This window comes from Aegilops tauschii, chromosome 2 (genome assembly GCF_002575655.3).
Source record: "Aegilops tauschii subsp. strangulata cultivar AL8/78 chromosome 2, Aet v6.0, whole genome shotgun sequence".
Classification (NCBI taxonomy): Eukaryota; Viridiplantae; Streptophyta; class Magnoliopsida; order Poales; family Poaceae; genus Aegilops; species Aegilops tauschii.
In genome coordinates this window covers 40,009,324-40,031,266 of record NC_053036.3, presented here as the reverse complement: position 1 = coordinate 40,031,266, position 21,943 = coordinate 40,009,324, and the positions used below count along the sequence as shown (strand labels likewise).

Genomic DNA, 21,943 nt, shown 5'->3' with positions numbered 1-21,943 from the left:
CAACTCCTCATGCTGCTCCCGCTCCAAAGTCCTCAACTGCTCTGACCAAGTCCTCAGCACCTGTGCATCTTGCCACGTGCCAAAGGACTACGGGCATCTCTATTGCCTCAGGAGCTTCTGCTAGTTCCTCAGCTGCACCAAATTCTTCAATGGGACCCTCTCTGCTGAAGACAAAGACCACTGCTGGACGAGGTTCTCGCCCAAGTCCTCACAAGAAGCAGGTCGCCTTCCAAGTGCCGTCTGATGAAGACGAAGCTGATGATGAGGAACTTGCTGAAATCATTAGAGATAGGCAAGTCAGGGACGCTAGAGCCAAGGGCACAAATGTGCCTCTGCTTTTGGATCCAAAGTTGATCCTCGACTACATTGATCTTTGGCACAAGGACCCAAACACTCCTATGCCTTATTTCAAGTTAACTCCTGGCCAAAGTCATATGCTGACTGCCTTCATCCAAGAAGAGAAATGGAAATTTGAAAAGGCCAGGCAGATCAAGAAAGCGCAGTACAGGAAGGAGCACTTCCTGAAGAAAAATGTTGTCTCTATGACAACTGACGAACTTGTGAAGATCCAGTCTAAAATCAAAGTCCTCAACGATGATTTCAATGCTTACTATGCTGATTGGCAAGGAGCCAAGGTCAGGTTTGTAAAACTGACTAAGAAATTCACTCCAAATATTGCAGCTCCATCGCTACCAGAAATTCCTCAGGCTGAAGCATCTGCTTAGCCGACTGAAGAACATGCCAGCACCGTTGATGACATTCAGGCTGCTGAAGAAAATGTGAGTTCCAGGGCTGATGACTGCATTCCAGCCGCTGATGAAATTGCCAGGGCATCCACTAGTGGTGCGCCTGAAGAAAATGAAGAGGTCAGGGCAACTGCATCAGTTGTGCCTGAAGAAAATCAACCACATTCCTCTGCTCCTCCTGCGCCTACCCCAACTCCGATCCTTCCATCTGCTTCAGATGTGAAGAAGACCAAGGCTGCAGAGCGTGCAACAGTGCGGAAAAGGAAAGCATCAGCTTCATCAGATTCTTCAGCTCCGAAGAAGATGAAGAAATTGACCAGCTCATTTGAAAATCCAATTGATGTTGTTCCTGTTTCCAGCATGCCATCAAAGGAAATCGTCCCTTTTGATGAAGAATATGTGATCCCTAGCGGATCTGTTGAAGAAAATCCTTCTGCTGCTTCGTCAGAGCAGATGGATGAAGAAATTAAAGTGGATGAAATCCCTTCAACACCAGTTGTCTCCTCGCCTATGCCTCAGTTTACTGCTGAAGAGGCCGGCGTTGAAGAAATGGAAGATGAAGATGTGGACATTGGCTGTACCACACCCATGCTAAATGATGACTTTTGGGAAAGTTAGCACCCCAACTCTCCACTCTTCACACCGTTGCAACAAATTCCTCAGTCCCCAGTAACTACAGTACAAATGGGATCTGATGAACCACATGCCACACCGTCTGTCCATGAAGAAATTCCAGCCACTAGTGTTGAAGAAAATGTAAATGAAGAATTGAAGACCCAGGCTGTCACTGGAGAAGAAGCTGAAATTACTCAGCCTGAAGAACCCGAGATTGCGATTCCTGAGGTGATAATGCAATTGACTGACACTCCTCAGCCCAAGCCAAAGGATCCATTCTCAAAGAAGCAGAAATTCAAGGCTGATGATTTCTTCGGCGAGCACGTGTTCTTCACTGACTACAATCCCTACGATTCTGCTCGTCTTAGAAGGAAGCGCTTCTGGACCGCCGGCCAGGCCAACTTCTATTCCTCAGTGCTCTTCAACAAGGACAAAGTCTTCGACCACGAGCATATTCCTCATGTGGACATGGAATCACTGCCATGCTTCACACCTGTCCTCAGTGTGCTTCATGACACAGGCCTCCTCAACTTTTGCACAGACATAGTTGATTGGAATGAAGAACTCATTCTTCAATCCTACGCAACATTGCACATCACAGGAGATGCTGACGATGTGAACTCCTGGGTTTTGGACTGGATGACCGAAAACACTCACTACAAAGCACCGGCCTCTGAATTACTTCACGCCCTGCCCATCAGTCCTCCACCTGAAGGAGCTCGTTGCATGTACCAAGAGCCTGAGCTTACTGATCACTATATGCAAGTGCTGATGAAGCCATTGAAACCTGGTCAAGCCTCAAGGACCAAATTCCTCGTGAAGGAATTGCATTATGTACCAAGAACAGTCTATCGCATTCGGACGAAGACTATGAGTCCAATCAAAGGCCACGACTCCTCTGATGAGGAAATTGTTGGCATCATGAAGAATCTGGTATTCAACATCATTCATGGCATTCCTGTCAATTATCACGATTTCTTCATGAGGACTCTGGCAAATGTTGCACTCTCTCCGTTTGAGCTGAATCCTTATGCTCCCTGGATCATGAGATTCCTTAGAACAAGGTCTTCACTCAACTATAAGGCTGATTTTCAGAATCACCTCAGCTACTTGCCCCCGATTGAAGTTCTCAAGTGGACCTATTCCTCAGCTGACGAAAAGGGCAAGGCACCAGCTGTTATTGATGAAGGCATTCGTCCATTGGATGGTCAGTTTCGCAAAGCTGCATCTTATTCCACCAATGATGACTCTACCACTCATGATTCTGCTGCCCATGCCTCCAAGCCAAATCCTCAAGCCACTGCTCCTCGTGTGATGACTGACCGTGAGCTTCTGCTAAGTCTTCACCAGAAGGTGGATCGAAACCATAAGTGGGTTAAGCGTCAGTTTGGTTCAATTCTTCACAACATGACTGCTACACATAATGCAGTGAGGAAAAACCATTACTACCTCCATGAAGTCTTCGATCGCACCTGGGCTATTCTGTCACATGTATATGGTGAAGAAGATCTGAAGAACATGGGTCTCAAGGAGGACTTTGACTGGTCTGCACCTCCACCAAAGAAATACAAGAAGGTCAAGGTTCCTTCCTTGGTGGCCAGCTCCTATTCTTCATCGCGCGACACCGATGAGCATGAAGACTTGGACGACACTGCGGCAGGCCCTACATCAACGACCCCAACAACGCTGGCGCTCCTTCATCAACTTGATATTCTTCAGGGGCGTTAGTCCTCATTTTCGATCCTTTTGGTCATTCGATGACAAAGGGGGAGAAATTTGAGTTAGTCTTCAAGCGGGTCTATCTTATATGGGCGTTTTTTTCTTAAGTTACAACTCTCGTTCTTCTGATGACTTTGCTGGATCGAGTTGTAAACTTAAACTCTATGGTGGCCTGATACTTTTGCTATTTTTTTCTGCATGCTTATTCCTCATTAATATTTATGCACGCATGCTGAATTACATCAGTCATCATATTTCATCATGCATTTCAAATTCTTCATATACTATGTCAAATGCGTGTATAAATTACAAGATATAGGGGGAGATCTCCATGATTCAACTCTTCAAGTGTGCATTGCTTCAAAAGCAAATTCCTCACTATGCACATCTTCAGGGGGAGTTCTTCTATATCTTGCAATCAAATTCCTCAATATCAGTATTTACACTTCATATGTTTATCCCCGTTGAAAACTTAACCTATATTGTCATCAATCACCAAAAAGGGGGAGATTGTAAGTGCATCTAGTGCCCCTTAGTGATTTTTGGTGTATTGAAGACTTATAGGTTAAGGGACTAATGCGTTTATGAGTGTACACAGGTCTATAGGTCTATGAGGAGTTTGATATTTACAGTGAAAGTCGACCCCTAAAAATGAAGTTCTTCGACTAAAGACTTTCTGAAGACTTTGAAAGTGAAGAAATTGGTGTGACCTTGAAGACTTGGTATTCATTTGAGGAACATGAAGCGTGAAGACTTTTGTTTTCGTAGTTTCATTTTATCTTTCTTGAGTCATAGGAAACACTGTACTGTTAAAGGGGGTCGAGGAAATACTAAGGAAAAATTTCCAAGTGATGCTCAACTCAAAATCCTACACCTACCAATCCCTTCGAGTGAAGCCATTGGAAATCTCATACAGTTCAGTCATATTCTTCAGTGACAGAGATGAAGTTCTTCTGGTCTCTGAGGAATTTGTTCTGACTGAGGAGTTAGGAATTTGCCAGTGCTGATTGCCTACACAGTGAGGAACATGATAGCCCTGAGGAATTTGATACTCAAATTTCCGACCGTTGCTGTGCTACGTGCCAGCTGTCCCAAAATATCTTATCCACCTAACGATCATATCATTGAAGGGCAGTTATATCTTATCATGTCGGGCTGCTCCCTAGGCTATAAATAGCCCCCTACAACCACTAGCTGGTTGGCTGCTCCGAGAGAAACTGACACTTGTCATTTGAGAGCATCCCATCCTCAGAGGACTTTGAGCGAAAATCATCAAGTGAGGAAAACCCAAACCCAAACACCTACAAACCCAAAGTGATTGAGCATCACTGAAGAGATTGATCCTGCGTGGATCCGACGCTTGTTACCTTTGAAGACTGTGCTTCTTCCAGACGGTTAGGCGTCATGGTCTAGAGCATCCAAGAGGAATTGTGGATCGCTGAGTGACCGAGTTTGTGAAGGTTCGGAAGTCACCTGAAGACTTACCACGAGTGATTGGGCGAGGTCTGTGTGACCTTAGCTCAAGGAGAATACGGTGAGGACTGTGTGTCCGGGACTGTGTGTCCTCAGGTTTAAATATCTAGCCGCTCCAACCAGATGTACAACTGAGACAGCAGTTGGAACTGGTCTACCAAATCATTGTCTTCACCAAGCCTACTGGTTCTATTTCCTCAACTCTTTCATTTCCTCATAACTGTGTTGTGTGCTCGTTCATATCTGTGTTTGAAGACTTTGACTGAAGACTTTCTCAATTTCCTCAGTTCAATTTCTTCAGTCTGTTTGTCTTCATCCTGTGTTATCCTGTGTTTACGCTTTCTGTACTCTGTGCCTGTCTTCATTTCATCATGATGACCATGCTTGTGTTCTGTTATGTTTACTTCTGAGTACTTATTCCGCTGCAAGTAGTTCTTCGCTAAGGAATTTCCTCACCCGCAAATTCCTCAGTGAAGAATTCATAAAAATCGCCTATTCACCCCCTCTAGTCGATATAACGCACTTTCACTAGGTAGGATGGATTTGCATTTGTGCGGTTTTTGTCGCCTTGCGACGTATAATTTTGTTCTGTAATCGTGTTTCACACGGTTTTATTAACTTGTAGTGTGTAACTGTATCCATGGGAAACTTATATATCTGATTACAATGATGCAACACAAGCCATTGAATAGAGTAGTTAATAGACCACTACTGATGTGGCTGCCATCCACGAGGGGCGGCGGTTTCCCCTCAGCTTAGAGGACACGTTACATGGACGTGATATGTTGGCATCCAAGCGTCATGCAACACAAGTTATGTTCACGGCATCAAATCTTCATGTCAGTTTGCACCTCATTTCATTGCCCTCATCATTGGTGATAGATGCCCTTGTGGATAAGGATAGAGGTAATACTAGCAGTGGAATTGCCAAGCCCATTAAAATTAGATAATAGAATTAATGCAAACACATCTTGTAAGAAATATGGCAACATTACAATATTTTTGTGGGTCATGGTCCGTCATAACACGACATGCTTTGTTGGGCGGGATATGGATAGAAAGATGAAATGAAGGCATACCACATAAGTCCATATCCATTAGCGATACTAAAGAGTGACAAAGTTATAATAAAGGGTAAGAAAACCTCTTATCAAATACGATATTACTCCTCATTAGGTCGTCGGGATGATTATGCATAACTCTCGTGGTGGGGGCCTACCGGTTTCTCGGATTTTCTTGACTAAATGCACGTGAATGAAGGATGAAGTGGTACTTGTAATTTATAGAGGGCATCGATCATGCTCCTTATGATATGATTTTCGTGTCGATAATGGTTGAAACCATATTTTTTTGGATATTAAAGAATGTATTGGACTACGACGTGGTTTGATGTGACGAATAATCTTCTCTAGTCGAATTTTAATCCCTGACCCCCCTCACAACAAACGTGAAGATATAGTCCGACAGAGTTACTCATACCTTTAAAGCCATTAGTTAGGAGAAATTTGCATTCATGCAATTTGCCGCCTTTTTCGTGGTTTGTCGCCTTGCGGCATACAACTCCGTATCCACGAGCAGCTCGTAACTAACTGCAATCACGTTTCATGCAGTTTGTCGACTTGCAACAATGTAACGGTATCCATGAGCAACTTATACAACAATTCATAATCATGTGGTATCATTGCTCAATAAAATATCTCTCTTGCCACAAAACAATAATTTGTGAGGGATCAATCGGTACTTTCCTATCACCGGAGTTCAAAGCAAGAGGAAGATTGTGTTTAGTGGGGAGGGAGGCACTCCACCGCCCACCTCACCCGTTCGTCCTTTGCAGAGGAAACCTAACCTAAACTACTACCCGGAGCGGATGCACCGGGATTCTCTTCCCCGCCACCGGCCGCCGGAGCGGCTGGCAAATGGGAGGCAAATCCATAAACTCACCGGTGAAACTTGGAGGGCAGAATTGACCCTAGCCGCCTAGGGTTCTCTACACTGTGGTTTGATGTGACGAAGAGCCTTCTCTAGTTGAAATTTGATCCCCGACTTCCCTGGTAACAAAGATAAATTACTCACACTTTTAACGCCATTAGTTAGGATGAATTTGCATTCATTCAATCTGTCGCCTTTTTCGTCGTTTGTCGCCTTGCGGCATATAACTCCGTATCCACGAGCAGCTCGTAACTAATTGTAACCATGTTTCGCGCGGTTTGTCGACTTGCGACAATGTAACGGTATCCTTTTTTTTTGCTGGGAATGTAACGGTATCCATGAGCAACTTATATACCAGTTCATAATAATGTGGTATAACTGCTCAATAAAGCTCTCTCTTGCCACAAAATAATAATTAGTGAGGGATCAATCGATGCTTTGCTAGTATCACCGGAGTTCTCTTACATTAAGCAAGAGGAAGATTGCGTATAGTGGGGAGGGGAGGAGAAGAGAAGGGAAGAGAAGGCAGAGGAAGGCACCCCACCGCCCACCCCACCCCACCCCACCCGGTTCGTCCTTTGTTTGCCTCATTATTTCACTTCATTCACTCACTCCCATCGATCCAGCAAGGGGAGGGGGGAGGGGAGCCAAGCCCTAGCCAGAAATCCACCATGTCCGACCACATCGACCTCAACGCCGCCGCCGTCCCCCAAACCCTAGCCCCCGCCAAGCGCGGCCGCGGCCGCCCCCGCAAGAACCCCCCGACCCCGCCCCCGGCCCCCGCCCCTGCCCCGGCCCCCACCAACGCCACTCCCCCGCCCCCCGCGGCGCTGGATCCGGCCGCCCCAGCCGGGTCTGGCCCCTCGGCCTTCGCCCCCAAGGACCTGGTCTGGGGCAAGAAGCTCTCCCACCCGTCCTGGCCGGGGGAGGTCCTCTCCGTCGCCTCCGGCGGCACCCAGCTCCTCGTCTCCTTCTTCGGCGAGAAGGCCCTCGCCTGGTGCGATGCGGCCCAGCTCAGGCCCTACGAGGCCTACTTCACCGTGGGGGAGCTCTACGACGGCGAGGCCGACGACTTCGACGCCGCCGTCGACGCCTCCCTCGACGAGTTCTCCAGCCGCGTCCAGGCCGCCCTCACCGCCGCCGACGCCCCCGCCTCCCTCCGGCGGCCCTTTGATCCGCGGGATTTCCTCGCCTCGCTCCAGGATTTGGCCGCCGACCGCATGGGCTTCAGCAACCGGGTGCAGGCCGCCATCACCAAGGCGCATCTCAGGGCCTTTGATGAGTTCAGGGGCCTGCCTGACCCCCCTATGTACACCTTGGAGCTCGGTATAGCGAATGCTGATGCTTTGGCCGCTCCTTCCCCCATGGATCGGGGCAGGAGGAGCACAAGGGAGGTTAACTGTGACTCGTCGGCGACCCCGCCATCCCGGAGGGGGAGGAAGAGGAAGGAGGAGGTCCAGGAGGCCGATTCCGATGAGGACTGGGACCCGCGCAAGAAGGGTGCCAGTGACTCTGATACTGATGTGGACATTGGGCGTAGGAGGGCCCGGAGGGGCAGGGGTAGCAGTAGCGCCGCACCACGCAGCGGCGGGACTGGGAGGCCACGTGGGAGGCCTAGGAAAACGGATTCTGCTGCGAAGCCCTCACAGCCCGCAAAGGTGAAGGATGATGAGGTGGAAGAGAAAATAGAGTATCCATCGGCCGCCGAATTGTTGCTTCAGCTTACATCAGTTGCTTCTGATCCATTCAATTTCAAGGGTTATGATTCTGTGGATGTGATCTTTAGCTTCTTTGCAAAACACAAGGACTCGAAAGCGCCGAGCGAGTTGGATGATAAAGAGCTGTTGGAGATATTTGGTGGTAAGAAAGGAAGGAAAAAGTCCGTTGGAAGTTTTACCAAGGCGAAACATGAGATTGAGGCAGAACAATTGGAGTTGGAGACGGCGGATGGCCAGAGGGGCAGGAGGAAATCCGCGGGGGGCATCTACTCGGCTCGAAAGGCGGAAGATTCTTACTGGTGTGACATTATCATCAGCGATTTCGACGATGGAGATGCATCAAGTGATTATGAAGGCCGCAAAAGGAAGCGAGTGTCTCAGAATAGGAATGGCAATAAGAAGACGAAGCAGGAAGTGGCACCTCAAGATGAGGCTTCTACTGATCTTCCAGATAAGAAACCAGCAGATGGTCCAGCAGCTTTGATTCTATACTTTGGTAGTGCAGAATCCATTCCTTCAGTGGATCGTATCAACAATGTGTTCCGTGCTCATGGAGCGATCATCGAGGGTCAGACTGAGATCACCAAGAAGTCAAAGACTGCGAAAGTAGTCTTCTCTAACCATGCTGATGCGGAGCAAGCCTATAGCACTTCAGGAAAGTACAATGCTTTTGGTCCAGCACTTCTCACATATGAAATTAAATACCTGCCATCTGCTCCTCAAATTCCTTAGACGGCGCTGGCTAAGGTGTCTATCCTACCATTGGAGGTACGCATAATCTTTAGCATTTTGAACCATTTCCTGATTCATTAGCTCCTGCCAATTTAGTGTACCTTTTACCAACATTGTACATCATGAATACAGGGAACTGCGTTATGAAGATGGGAGCAGGGGAACATAAGTGCGTGTCACCGACTTAGATCTAGGAGACTCGCTGACCAGGTCATGTGAGCTATTGAGTTGGCCAGTTGAGTGAGAAAAGTTGTAGGTTCTCTCTAGTGTTATGTATCTGGAAGACTGCCTGTGTACTTGGGGTCGAAGGTGGTTTAAAGTGTGTGTTAGATGGTACCTTGGTAACTTGTCCTGTTGTATGTTGTGTCTAGAAGTCATTGCACAGCTGTGGATGTTTATGGTACTATGCTGTTCTCTTAGCTTGTGTTTCCAGTTTAGGCCATGGTTCTCTTTAATTCCGTCGTTCGCTCTGTATGTTTTAATAGCTGTTTCTTTTGCGACGAGTGTTTTAATAGTTGCCATTTCAAGAAGAATCTGTGGTAGGATGCAATGCTGAAACATTAGTTTGGTTATTTAGACTGGCCATTAGTTTCGGTCTAGATAAGAATAATTCATGACCACTATTCCACCGAGCTAAATCCGGACAAATATTTTTACACATACGCTGTGTGTTTTTATCTGCTTATGCCCTGTTTGTGGAAGTCCATGCAGTAGTTCTGTTGGGCCTCGTACAATGCAAGGTGCTTGATAAAATAAACCGAGTTCTTCTTAAGCATCCGTGCTTAACTCTGTAGGATGAGTGCCTAATTAAGCGCCCACTCCCTACAAATAAGCACCTGGTGGTGCTTAAAGAAATATTGGTTTATTTCTCTATGCACCTTGCATTGCATAGTGCATTGGAGAAAAGGCTCTGACTTCCGACCAAAGTGGATTCAGAAATCACATCTATATAGAGCAAGTGGGGACTTTTATATGTGATGATGGTCTTATTATAATGTCGTTGGCCGCCAGTTCGTGTCTTGTGATGTGAACCCCTTTATAGCATGTTCTTCAGGCACCATGGTGCATAAACTTTTTGCATGATTGGGCATATATTTTGTCAACCTCCCCATGTTGGGGAAGTTCCGTGCAATCATTTTCATTTGTACCGAGAAACACAGCATTTATTCTTGATGCTAGATGTTGCAATTGCGGTTATTTTAGCGACTTGTGTACATGCCGTGCCTTGTGTACGTGGAAAAACTGTACAAGCGCAGATCATGCTTTTGCTGGCTAGTGTCAGGATTTTTTTTTTTGAACTTAGTGTCAGGAAGGTTATTCCAGTAAGATGTGTATTTTCGTTTCTACCTTCAGGATGTGCTACTGGACTTGTTTCCGTAGACTCGTAGTAGTAAACACTCCCGTTTCTTGGACCTGCAAACTTTGGTAAGAGATCTATAAGTTTGGAAGAAACCTTCAAACTTTTCAATGTGAGTTAGTTACCTACCGAGAAGCTCGCTAGCTTTGCTTGGACGATGCATCTGACATGCCAGGGTGTGTCTGGTTTATGTACGGGGTTGCTCCAATAAAATATTGGCTAGCTGAATTTAAGTTTTCGTTCTATTTATCCATGAGTTGGTCAACGTTAGAAGAAGAAAAAAAACTAACTAGAGTTGTTAAAAGAGCATTGGGTTGCCAAAAGTCAAGGAATCACCTAAACAAAGACCAACCTTGTGGGAGTGGCCAAAAATTGTACAAGGCACACATCGGTAACACTTGCTAGTAAGAAGTCTAAAAGAAGGTCATTATTTTTTACCTTGGGAGATCGATTCATGAGTCTACAAAACCTTCTAGATCGATCGAGGAGATACTGCATAGACGGGCGCTTGGTTTCTTGTTGACGAAATGGACTGATGTCTTTCGTTCTCTTGTTCAACATGGTCAACGTTACGTCACAGGTCATCAATGTGACAGCGCGACACCGGAGTAGGTTTATTTTCTAGAAACATCTATAATTGTACTCACAACTATTACAAATACACTGGTTTGGACTTAATATGGAAAAGTAATAGTATAAAGTAACTCTTATGACTAAAAATTACATAAGATCTCTTAGAAGCACCTTCTCCATGGTGTCTATCTCAGCTAGACGAAATACTCCCACGACTTTGATAAAAGACTGCGATTAGATTGGAGCAACAATGTTGTCACTCTTTCACCCGCACGAATAATATGAATAAAGGTTTCTGAAAGCCCATCAAATCATCCGTCCAAAAAGATGGGAAGACTTGAGCGATGAACATATTTGGGCCGGTCGTCGAATCACAGGACCTTCACCACTGTGCCGATGAAAGATTCCACCTCCACAAAGAATCAAACTGAGAAAAAAGCTTCACACACTAACATAAACTCACCAGACTCGAATATGCCGATGTGCGAGGACACAAAACCTTCTAACTTTATGACACCGCCAAAAAAGAATGAGAGTAACTTCTTTTTTTTTGCGAAACTACGATCACCACTATAATTGACAAAGAACATAGAATAGAACTACTGAAGATCCGTGATCTTCCATCTCTCACTGTTAAGATGATAGCCGGAGGTGATGAGACCAAAATTTCTCTGGCGGCGGAGGAGAAGGTGATCGTCCCTGCCACGTGTTTAACATTCCGAAAAAAAGAGGGCGCAACGTTGTGACAAGGCCGCACGCAGCCCACCGAGACATCCAGGCCCACCTCCGCCGCGGCGCCCAGCCCACAGTTCCTTCCTCACCCTTCTTCGCCCGTCGCCCCCCTCGCGCGCACGCACGGCGACGACACGAAGCCTCGCGCCACCGCACCGCCGCAGCCTCGTCGTCTCCGCTCCGGCTTCGGGCCTCCTCCCGTCTCCAGATGGAGCGCTGCCGGACCTCGGCCCGGCCGCCGCAGCCCCAGCCCGCTCCCGCCCCGGCCCCAACCCCAGGTGCGGCGCCGATCCACCCGCCAACTCACTAGCCTGCTCAGGCACGCGCCGCCCTCGCTAGCTAGGGTTCCGGCACGGCACCGCACGTTTTCACGCGATTCGCTGCTGCGCGCCCAGCCGACTAAGCCCGGGCGTGCCGTGCCGGCCGCCAGTTGCTCGACTTGGCCGAAATGTTTTGCTTGCTTGCGTATGTGATGTACTGATGGGGATTCATGGCCAATTTTGAGTGGAGAATCCTCACTGAAACACGCGCATGTTTTCATTTGCGTAGCCATGGCCGGAGGAATCGCCCCTTTTGTTCCTTTACTTGTGGAAGGTTAGGTTCAGAAAATTCAGAAATTGTTTTGCTGTGTGGTTCCAAGGTTAGGTTCAGAAAATTCAGAGATTGTTTTGCTGAATGAAGGTTCTGAACGCTACCAGCACTTTTAGATCGTGCTACAAACAGCCTCACAGTTAACCATCTGCTGATTTTTTTTTTGACATATCCATATGCTGAATTAGATCTTAATGTCTCTGCTGGGTGTTGTATTGCAGGTCGTGGAATATGCATGATGAGCACCGCGTGGAGAGACAAGCAGGACCACCACCTTATCAACTTCATTGGCGCGTTCCTGGCCGCCAACTTGTATCGCCTAAACTTCCTGTCGATATCTCCTGTAAGCGTCTCTTCCCGCCCTGCAAGTCACAAGTCGCGAATGATTCCATGGTGTCTTTGCAAAAACTGATCAAGCAGGTGTATTCCAGGATTTCATCTTCAACAATGGGGGGCTATCAGTTGCTTTCATCTTTGAGACGAGCTGGGACTGTGGGAATGCAGCTGCTGTTTTTAGCAGGTGCGACACTCTTCCCTGCTATGTTTTACAGCAGCATGCTGCTATGGTGTTTGTTTGCTGTAACGATTGTAATGGTGGCTTCAATGTTGGACGATTCCTGTTGCAGGGTAAATGCATTGAAGAGGCAGTTCAAAAATATCTATGTCGTTGTCGCTGTTCCTACGGTGGAGCAAATCGAATCGTTTAATCAGTCTTATTTCAAGTAAGCACCTAATATGTATTTTGCTAGTGCTGGGGTATGTTAGTTGGATCATTGTTACTCATGTTTGTCTTAACCAAGGTATGGCATGGAGCTTGGCTGCCCTGCATTTGTGCCTGTTAACGATCCTGAGATGGGATTTGAGATGATGCTCAAGATTGCTCATGCCCGTGGAGGTAAATATCTAACTTAATTTGACTCATGATCAAGTTCCTAGGCTGCAAGCATCTGACACAGATCAACACATTTTTTTGTTCAGTATGCAAGCAGCAGGACATTAGCTCAACAATGAGGAATGAGGTACTTTCACATGCTTCCAGATCTATCGCTGCACTATCTGTAGCTCTATATTTTCTTTTTTGCAAATGCTGTAGCTCTAAAATTAAGCTAAGTGATTTCTCGCCTGTGTCTGTAGCGGGAGCAAGCAGTTCAGTGCATGGATGCCTATGTACGAGTGCTCACCTCTATTCCTGGTATTGATGATCACGATGCCAATATGGTGTGTACTGAACTATCTTTTATCTTAATATGTAACTGGATGATCTCTAGGCTACTGACTAGTCAATTTCAGTTTTGAATTATTTGCAAGTTTTGGCTCTAGTGAGAAAAACAACTCAAATGGTAGACACAATAAGTACAATCATTTGCCTTGCCGTTGGCAATCATTTTTCTAAATCATGGTTGATGACAGTTCACCGTAGATAAGTGATCAAATGTTCAAACATAATTATTGTGCCTCCTCTCATGAAAAACTTGATTCTATGCAACTATTCAAGAATGAGAACTAAGCATTTGCCGGATTATCTAACTTGAGAAGTCCTCCATTCTCTGATATTTGCTCTGTACAATTTGTCATGCCATGCTAATTGCAGTCAAAATCTATTGGTGAACAGTGAACGCCAAATTTCATATTTCTATTTAACTACCGTGTGTTTTCTGTCTCTACAGTAGTCATATCAGTATCATGCCATGCTGATAGTCATGCTCTTGATTTCATAGCTTGCCCAAGCTATTGGCTCCATTGAAGCAATTGCAAAAGCATCCGAGAGTTCTATCCTAGAAAGCACTGACCTCTCCAGGGATAAGGCAGAGACAATTATCAGGTTCTTCAGGGATCCGCAGTTCTACTTAAGCCCTAAAATCAACTAATTTTTGCAGGTATTCTGTTCCCCTGACTTAGGATATGTAGTTCGCTTTCTTTACTTTTGATGTATGTATGGCTACCGTGTCAGAGAACTGTATGCCTACTTTTTCTTCCATTCTTGTAACTCATGATGAGTATGCGGCGTTGTGCAATTCCTTGTGCACGTTTACTTTTGTATTCTCCTGTTATTAGCTTTCTTCTCTAAATTCCTCTGGTCTTACTCATGACGCCACTTCTTTTGCCGAGCTAATGTGCACGCTCAGCCTATGGTGATATATATGATTCGTTATGTTTAACTGGGTTTCCAATAGCTTGTCAGATGAAACAAAAGCATATATCTTGCATCTAAATCGTTGGAGTAAATAGCATAAAACTACCACATTTGGGGCTAGGGTTACGGAAAATTACCACTTCTCTTTCTTTCCCAAAATGCTACCACAAATTTGGTTTGCTGTTTCAAAAACCCAAATGACCACCTGGTTTAAAATTGATCCGTTAGGTTGGGTTCAGAAGTAGTGAAGTTAGGCTACATGTTCTGGAAGCAAGATACCTGTCACGATGAAAACTATATTATTCAAACTTTGTATGCTATAGAGCCTGATGCATTCACATGATGCCGATTTTGTTGTTTGGCAGGCAAATTAAGGTCGATTGGCTGCTGAATCTGAACTGGGATGAACTCAACCGACTGCCGAAGCCATTGGTCCGTGTCTGCTACTGACTGCCCTGGTAGCGTTTAACGATGCTATGTTGCTGTAGAGTGCCACAGATGTGTGTTTGTGAGGATGTAGTGCGGTAACGATGCCATACTGCTTTTGCTTCGGATTTTTTACTGCAAAAAATCAGCTGGTTGGCTTAACACGGCGATCGTTCGGACAGATTTGCCCAACTCTTGTGCTGGAATACTTGAACGGCACCCCAGCCTACTCTGCAAAGATGGCACACTGACTTGCTCAATTTGCTCATGAGCATGGAAGCAATTTGTTCATCAAGTAATGTTCTTTTTTACTAAACATGAAGTAATTGGCTAAAATTTGGATCGAGTAGGCAGCAAGGGATCGTGTCGTGTCGTCCGCACGACCGCACCAGATGCAGAAATAGGAACCACTCGAACGATGCAGCTGGCTTCACATATAAGTTGGAGCAGAGCCAGGAAGATTAATCCTGAATCATGATTGGGAATTTGAGTTAATAACAATGACTAATAGCAAGATAAATACTTTTGCCTTGACCAGAACCGAACCAGACCGGATCGCTTTCGCTGTCCCGGACACCACCACGCCCAAACCTAAAATTGAAGTCTTCGTTTGTAAACCTGGCTGCTGGGTCCTAAACTCTCTCTCTCTCTCTCTCTCTCTCTCTCTCTCTCTCTCTCTCTCTCTCTCTCTCTCTCTCTTGACAATAAATACCATGATATATTTATAGTAGCAAATTGTACATGGTAGAGATACATGAGCTGACTACAACAATTACAAAATAAAGTCTAAAGAAAAACGAGCAAATCTTCGAGATCTTAAAACTCTTTCTTCTAACATGACACAGCCGTAGAAACATAGCAAAAGTATCAAACCACATACCTGTGTAAATACCAATGAGGGTTCTCCCATTGTTTTAATTTGAGCCGCAATGGCAAGGCTGCGGCACACACGTCGCCATTAAAGTAATCAACCAACATCGGCAAGAGTACCAGCACCGGTATTCCAGGGACAAAAAACCGAACAGCTAGGTCGAGGTTGCTGGAAGTCGAGAGTACGAATCACCATTGTCGAGGATGTAGCAGCCAGGACCGATATTGCGAGGACAATCCTCCTCGCGGCGACAATGAGAAAAAATAAATCCGAAACCGATCTGCCGAAGCAAGATCTGAAGGACCATATCTAGATAAATTTAATCTTCCAATACCACTATTTACGTCGGGAAGAAGATCTCGTCGTCGAACGAAGGGACGAAGATTATTTATTGTAGACGATGTCATCTCCAAAGAAGAAGACGACTACCAAAACCCTAAATCGATCTAATAAAAACACTACTATTATTAAGACTCCACTCATAGATCGGGTTCCCCACCCCTCCCGACATCGGCAAGGACGGCCGGAGGAGGGGGAACCAATCTATGGTGGAGACGGAGTGGTGGAGCGGCTAGGTCTTTTTCAGGAGGCGGTGGCGGCGGCGTCAAACAGTGCACATAGTCTTGGGTCCTAAACTCTTTGTTATATGAGAAATTTTCAGACGCTCCCACTTTTACCTATGAGACCTTGATCCTAGCCGTATCAACGAGAAATATTTTGACAGATCATGTTTGGGATTGCTCTGTTTCTTAAAATTCAGCTCCGCTTTAGAAAATAAAAGCCAAATGGGGTAGCTCCACGATATGACAGCTCCGCAAAAAAACTAGAATCTGGGGTATAGCTCACATTTTTTATGAAGTTTTTTAGGGGTTGCTCCAAAAAACTTTAGAAGCTGGACTTGGTGGAAAATTACCCACTACTGCCACCAGTAACTGGATACCCCTATGTTTCTCCCCCCTAATCAAATCAAATAGATATTTTCACCAAATTTCTCATTCCTGAAGCTGGAGATAGATGGAAGCCAAACATTCTTTTTAGTAGTGCTACAATTTCTGTATAAAACTGCTCCAAAGTAGATTTGATGGAGTGAAACTGACTTTGGTGAAGCGGAGCAGTCCCAAACATGCCCTTAATGTCCGCGCCTTCCGAATATAGAAGTTCCCGTCTGCGCTACGTATGGTTGGTTCTTTGTACAATATACTTACGCACATTTTTTTTCTGCATATGATTATCTTTTCTTTTATTAGGTTTCTACAAGAGATATACTTGCTTCCCAACTTTTCTTTAATCCTTATAAGATATGCATGGCGATGGCGCGATTGCTGTGCTGGGGTGCGCGGGTCAGTGGAGGTGCTGGTTGGCGTCCGTTGACCGCGTGGGAGTGGTGGTGTTGCTGATCCGGGCCAAAGCTTGGCCGACGCTTGCTGGCCGGCGGCGGCGGCGCTCATGGGTGTCGCTTTCCTCCTTGGAGGCGTCGTCTTGCTGATTGGTGCACTTCAACTCTCAGGTCAAGATCTCCGGGCGAAAGTCAGGATCCTGGTTGGATCAGACGGCGGCGTCGTCTCCAACGCCGTTTTCCCTCCCGGGGGCGTCGTCTTGGAGATCTTGGTCCCTTTTGTGCTTCCTACAGGCTGGACGTGCACAACATCCCGGTCGGGAGGTGCCCGGCCGGCGGTGAGGTTGGTGTGGCGTTGCGACGCGTGTGGCAATGACGATGTTGGTGAGCAGAGCTGAGTCGCGGCTTGTCCTTTTGATGTCGATGGTCCGGTGCGTCAATGGGTGTGCCCATGCTAGTTTCTGGCTGTGACAGAGAAGTCGGAGCTGCGGTCGGCAGGGCTGCTGCGGCAACGATGACTCCATGAGGGCGGCTTTCAGCAAGCGGTGCTCTCCGAATGTTGCGTTGGACTAAGGTCAATGCGAGGCTAGCAACTTTCTCTGTGAAACTCGTCAGCAAAATCGGAGCTGCCATGTCCTCGACGCGGCGGTCGACTATTTGGCGTTGTTGTGGCTAGGTCGTCCGCGTTTGCCCCTTTGGGGTTTGCATCTAGGTTTTCGCCCGGTTTTCCTCTAATTAACCGGGCAACTCTCTTCTTCTTAATCAATAAAAATGGCAAATCTTTTGCCTCGTTTAAAAAATATATAAGATATGCATGTGATATTGTATACGTATGTCTTGAAAATGGTATGCACCCAATTTGTCTAAATTCCATAAGTAAATCATGGTTAATACTCTCTCCGTAAAGAAATACAAAAGCGTGACCTAAACACTTATATTTTTGAGAGAATTCCTTATTTGGCCCTTTCTTAAATTTTGGTTCCTTTTTCCGCCCAAATAAATTTTTTCTTCTCTATTTGACACCTAAAGTACATTTCGTTCCTTATATGCCACTTTCGTCCATTTTAAACAACAACGTTATTAAGTGTGAGGTGAAAAGACCAATTTGCCCTGCATTGTGTAACTATCCTGGATGTAAGAAAAAAAAAGCAATCAGTTCACCCATGTTTTAGGGATGTTTAACCAATGCTGCAAATGTATATGTATGCTTCAGGGATGTTCAATCCATGTACTTTGATAAAACAATTTTTGCAAGACAATTGCTTTCCAAAACAATTTAGGGATGTTTTAGGGATTTTTGCAAGACAATTGCTTGCAAAATTAGTATATATATATATATATATATATATATATATATATATATATATATATATATATATATATATATATATATATATATATATATATATATATATGCGACTGCACGTAAGTATATGTATGTTTAACCAATGCTGCAGATGTTCACCCATGTTTTAGGGATGTTCAATCCATGTACTTTGAATATATATATATTTTGGAAAGTTATACATCGAAAGACCGTACAAAGTCAATCGTGCCTTATATTTTGGAAAGGAGGGAGTAGCATATCTATGATCAGTACCCCCGCAAAAAAAAAAAAAAATCTATGATCAGTACAACACATCGTTCTGAATTTGAGTACACATCAGCAGCCGTAGATCTCACGCACGGCCGGCAGATAAGGACAACGACAATCGGACACCACGCACAACGGTGGACAAGGGGAACGCCCGCAACCAGCTATATGTGCCCCTCAACTCCAGCGGAATCAGCTAGCTCATGTCTCGACGGAACCAAGTTACTTACGTGCAGTCTACGGCCGGAAAGTACTCGACCAGTTTGACGACCACAAGTCATGGCACCACTCTGGAACATACATATACATGCGCACCATCCGTTGCACATTCCCAAAACATGGATGAACTGATTGCTTTTTTACTACATCCATAATAGTCACACGATTCACTAGAGGCAAAATGATATTTTCACTACATACTTAACACCATCAGTGCCTAAAATGGATCGAAATGTCATATAAAAAACAAAATTTACTTTAAGTGTCAAATAGGGAAGATTTTTTTTTTTAAATGGTCAAATAAGAAATTCTCTCTCTATATTTTTTTTACGGAGGGTTACTCCCTCCGATCCAAAGAAAAACTGGAAGACCTGTTTTTGTGTGTGAATAAAACTGGAAGACCTGTTCGGGAGATAGGGGATGACCTGGCCTAGAGCTCCGCAGTGAAACCAAATTGGACTGGACCTGGGCTTCTAACTTACGGCCCGATTATGGACGAGAAGTGTGGCTCAATCTGTGGAGCAGCGGCCCGCGACACGGTGGTTGCATACGGAGTGACGACCTGGATGACGGATCAAATCCTGCGTGTTCATGAACATGATCCAATGGCTGAGAGTTTCAAATCGCTCCTAGCTAGCCGCGTTATACTATTTTTTAATTCAGTCCAAAATACTAACATACTTATCTTTACCTAATATTAAAGGGAGGAGTGTTTCTCCACTTTTTTCGACTCATAAGTCTTTCGTACATTGTAATCTCATGAGTTTCGTACGTCGTCTGTTTTTTTAAAAAAGAAAAAAAAATACGAATCCCATAAGTTTCGTACGTCCTCTGTTTTAAAAAAAGAAAAAAAATACGAATCCCATAAGTTTCGTACGTCGTCTGTTAAAAAAAAATAAAAAAATACGAACAATCAAACCCTGCTCTCATGGAAAGAAGCACACATGCACAACCATCTAGCCAAACCAATGCCTTTGCTGGAAAAGCAGAAGTTCCCTTATTATTGAGGCCGAAGGTAGATCACCTCGCTACATGCAGCAATTTCGTGGGCCGGCCCATTTGAAAGGATGACATCCCACATAATTTTATTCTTTTGTTTGTAGTTTTCTGTTTCCATTTTTTCTCTTACGTTATTTTTTCATTTTCCTTTTTTCCTATTTAGGTTTTTATAGTATTCGTCACACTTTAAAAAAATCATGTATTTAAAAATGTTAAACATGTATAAAAAATGTTTCTGATGTACCAAAAAAACATAAAATATGTATTAAAAAATACTGATCAAAACATGTATTTGAAGAAAATGTTAATCATGTATTTAAATAATATTAAACATACTAAAAAATGTTTCAGATGTATATGAAAAAAGTGGACATCAAAACATATATTTCATGAAATTTTAACCATGTATATTTACAAAATTAACCCGTATAATCAAATATTTCATATGTACACAAAAGATGTACAATATGTAGAAAAAACTAGACATCAAAACGTATATCTGAAAAAATGTTAATCATATATTATAAAAATGTTAAACATGTATAAAAGTATGTACAATGTGTATTACAAAATGTAGACATGTGTTGAAAAAACGTAGACATCAAACATTTATTTAAAGAATGTAATTGTCTATTTGAAAAATATTAAACACGTATAAAGAAATGTTCCTGATATATACAAACAAATGTAAAATGTGCAAGAAAAAACATAGAGAGTAAAACCTATATTAAAGTAATGTTAACCATGTATTTCAGAAATGTTGAACATATGCAATAAAAATGTCCGTTATATATAAGCAAAATGTACATTATGCGTGAAAAAAATAGACAAGTGTTGAAAAAGTAAAAATGAAAAAATGATGAAAACCTGAAAGGAAAAAAGTGAAGGAAATCATACATAAACAAAGGAAAAAAACACTGAAAATGGAAGAATAAAATAGGAAAAAGGAAAGCCAGAAAACTGAAGAAAAGCCAGGCTGCAGGCAATCGGAAAAAAACTGAACAAATAAAAAAATGCACAGTTGGGCCAGCCCACTATTTCCTACACGTAGGCGATTCATAGGAATCACTAAGAAGAGAAATAACCATCGCGGTCTTATTATGGAAGAGAGTTTTCTTAAAAAAAGTTGTTCGCTCCACAAGCCCACTGAATTTGTTTTGCCGTTCCGTAGTACATTACTTGACTTTTCTTCGTCGAGCTGCACGTCCCTATTCTCGATCTGTTTTGACTTTTGACGATCAAAGCGTTCGACATCCAAACTGTTCTTGCTCTCACGTACAAAATAAGTCTACAAATCAGAAGAAAAATCTATTAATTTTTTTAGGAGAAAAGTAATTCCAGGCAAGGGAGAAAACCAACTCTATGCCCAAGAGTTCATGAAGCACATGTCGGATCCCCACCATCCATCTTCGATATGTCCTTGCCTCCATGACTTGCACCATCGCAGACATCTCATGTGCATGCGATGTGATCAGACACCACCCATATCAGATTGATTGCTAATTAGTACCACGTCCGAAGACATCTTCTAAGGAAGGCATATATATATACTATCATGTGGTAGTTACCCACATATATCATATACGATCATGTGGTACTATATATACTATTATTTTATTTTAAATATGTTCATATATTATATCTAAGATATTTCAAAGCAAGTTACACGAAAAAATTGCATATGAGCCCATAGTTTTTGTTATATTTGCGAAATACGTACATATTTGTACGTAAAAAAGAGCATACTCAAAACATGGTACATACTACCTAAAAATTAGTATATATACTACCTAATCATTGTTATATACTACATACTACATGTACATACTCTCGGTTTCGATAAATACTACATACAACATAGAAAACGCAAGTGGTGGTAACTACCACTGCTCAAACTTCAGTGGAAGCAATCGCAATATCTCGGCGTGCCGTCAATATTGTACTTCCCGCCAGATGTCCAAATACAGATAGATGCGCTAATTATTGTGGCCCTTTTTATTTTCCGATGAAAGTTCTCATTGATAACGTAGACATATGAAATCGTCCAGGAGCCGTGTCCAAGGCGATATCGTTAGATAGGCGGGTGTGAACGTGTACAAGGTGTGTGCATGGCTGCATGCAAACGACATAGCATCACATATTCATCAACTGCTGTGTCAACTAGCCGACTCCCGCATCA

At 44.1% G+C, this 21,943-nt stretch overlaps 2 protein-coding genes across 4 annotated transcripts; both read left to right on the top strand.

The window, feature by feature from the left end:
- The first annotated feature begins 7,024 nt into the window (after window positions 1-7,024).
- LOC109748347 (uncharacterized) lies at window positions 7,025-9,369 on the top strand. Its single transcript, XM_020307383.4, has 2 exons — window positions 7,025-8,968; window positions 9,065-9,369. Exon 1 carries the CDS (start codon window positions 7,154-7,156, stop codon window positions 8,930-8,932), a length of 1,779 nt encoding a protein of 592 aa, XP_020162972.1. The 5' UTR covers window positions 7,025-7,153; the 3' UTR covers window positions 8,933-8,968; window positions 9,065-9,369.
- Window positions 9,370-11,653: 2,284 nt separating this feature from the next.
- LOC109748348 (protein PARTING DANCERS homolog) lies at window positions 11,654-15,024 on the top strand. 3 transcript variants are annotated; one of them, XM_040401502.1, is made up of 9 exons: window positions 11,654-11,872; window positions 12,407-12,528; window positions 12,617-12,705; window positions 12,812-12,907; window positions 12,986-13,080; window positions 13,164-13,204; window positions 13,320-13,352; window positions 13,904-14,062; window positions 14,685-15,024. In XM_040401502.1, exons 1-8 carry the CDS (start codon window positions 11,803-11,805, stop codon window positions 14,051-14,053), a joined length of 696 nt encoding a protein of 231 aa, XP_040257436.1. In that variant the 5' UTR covers window positions 11,654-11,802; the 3' UTR covers window positions 14,054-14,062; window positions 14,685-15,024. The 3 variants fall into 3 exon arrangements, with proteins under 3 accessions (XP_040257436.1, XP_020162973.1, XP_020162974.1); XM_020307384.2 differs by having other exon boundaries at window positions 13,320-13,403; XM_020307385.2 differs by lacking the exon at window positions 14,685-15,024 and having other exon boundaries at window positions 13,320-13,403; window positions 13,853-14,037.
- The last annotated feature ends 6,919 nt before the right edge of the window (window positions 15,025-21,943 follow it).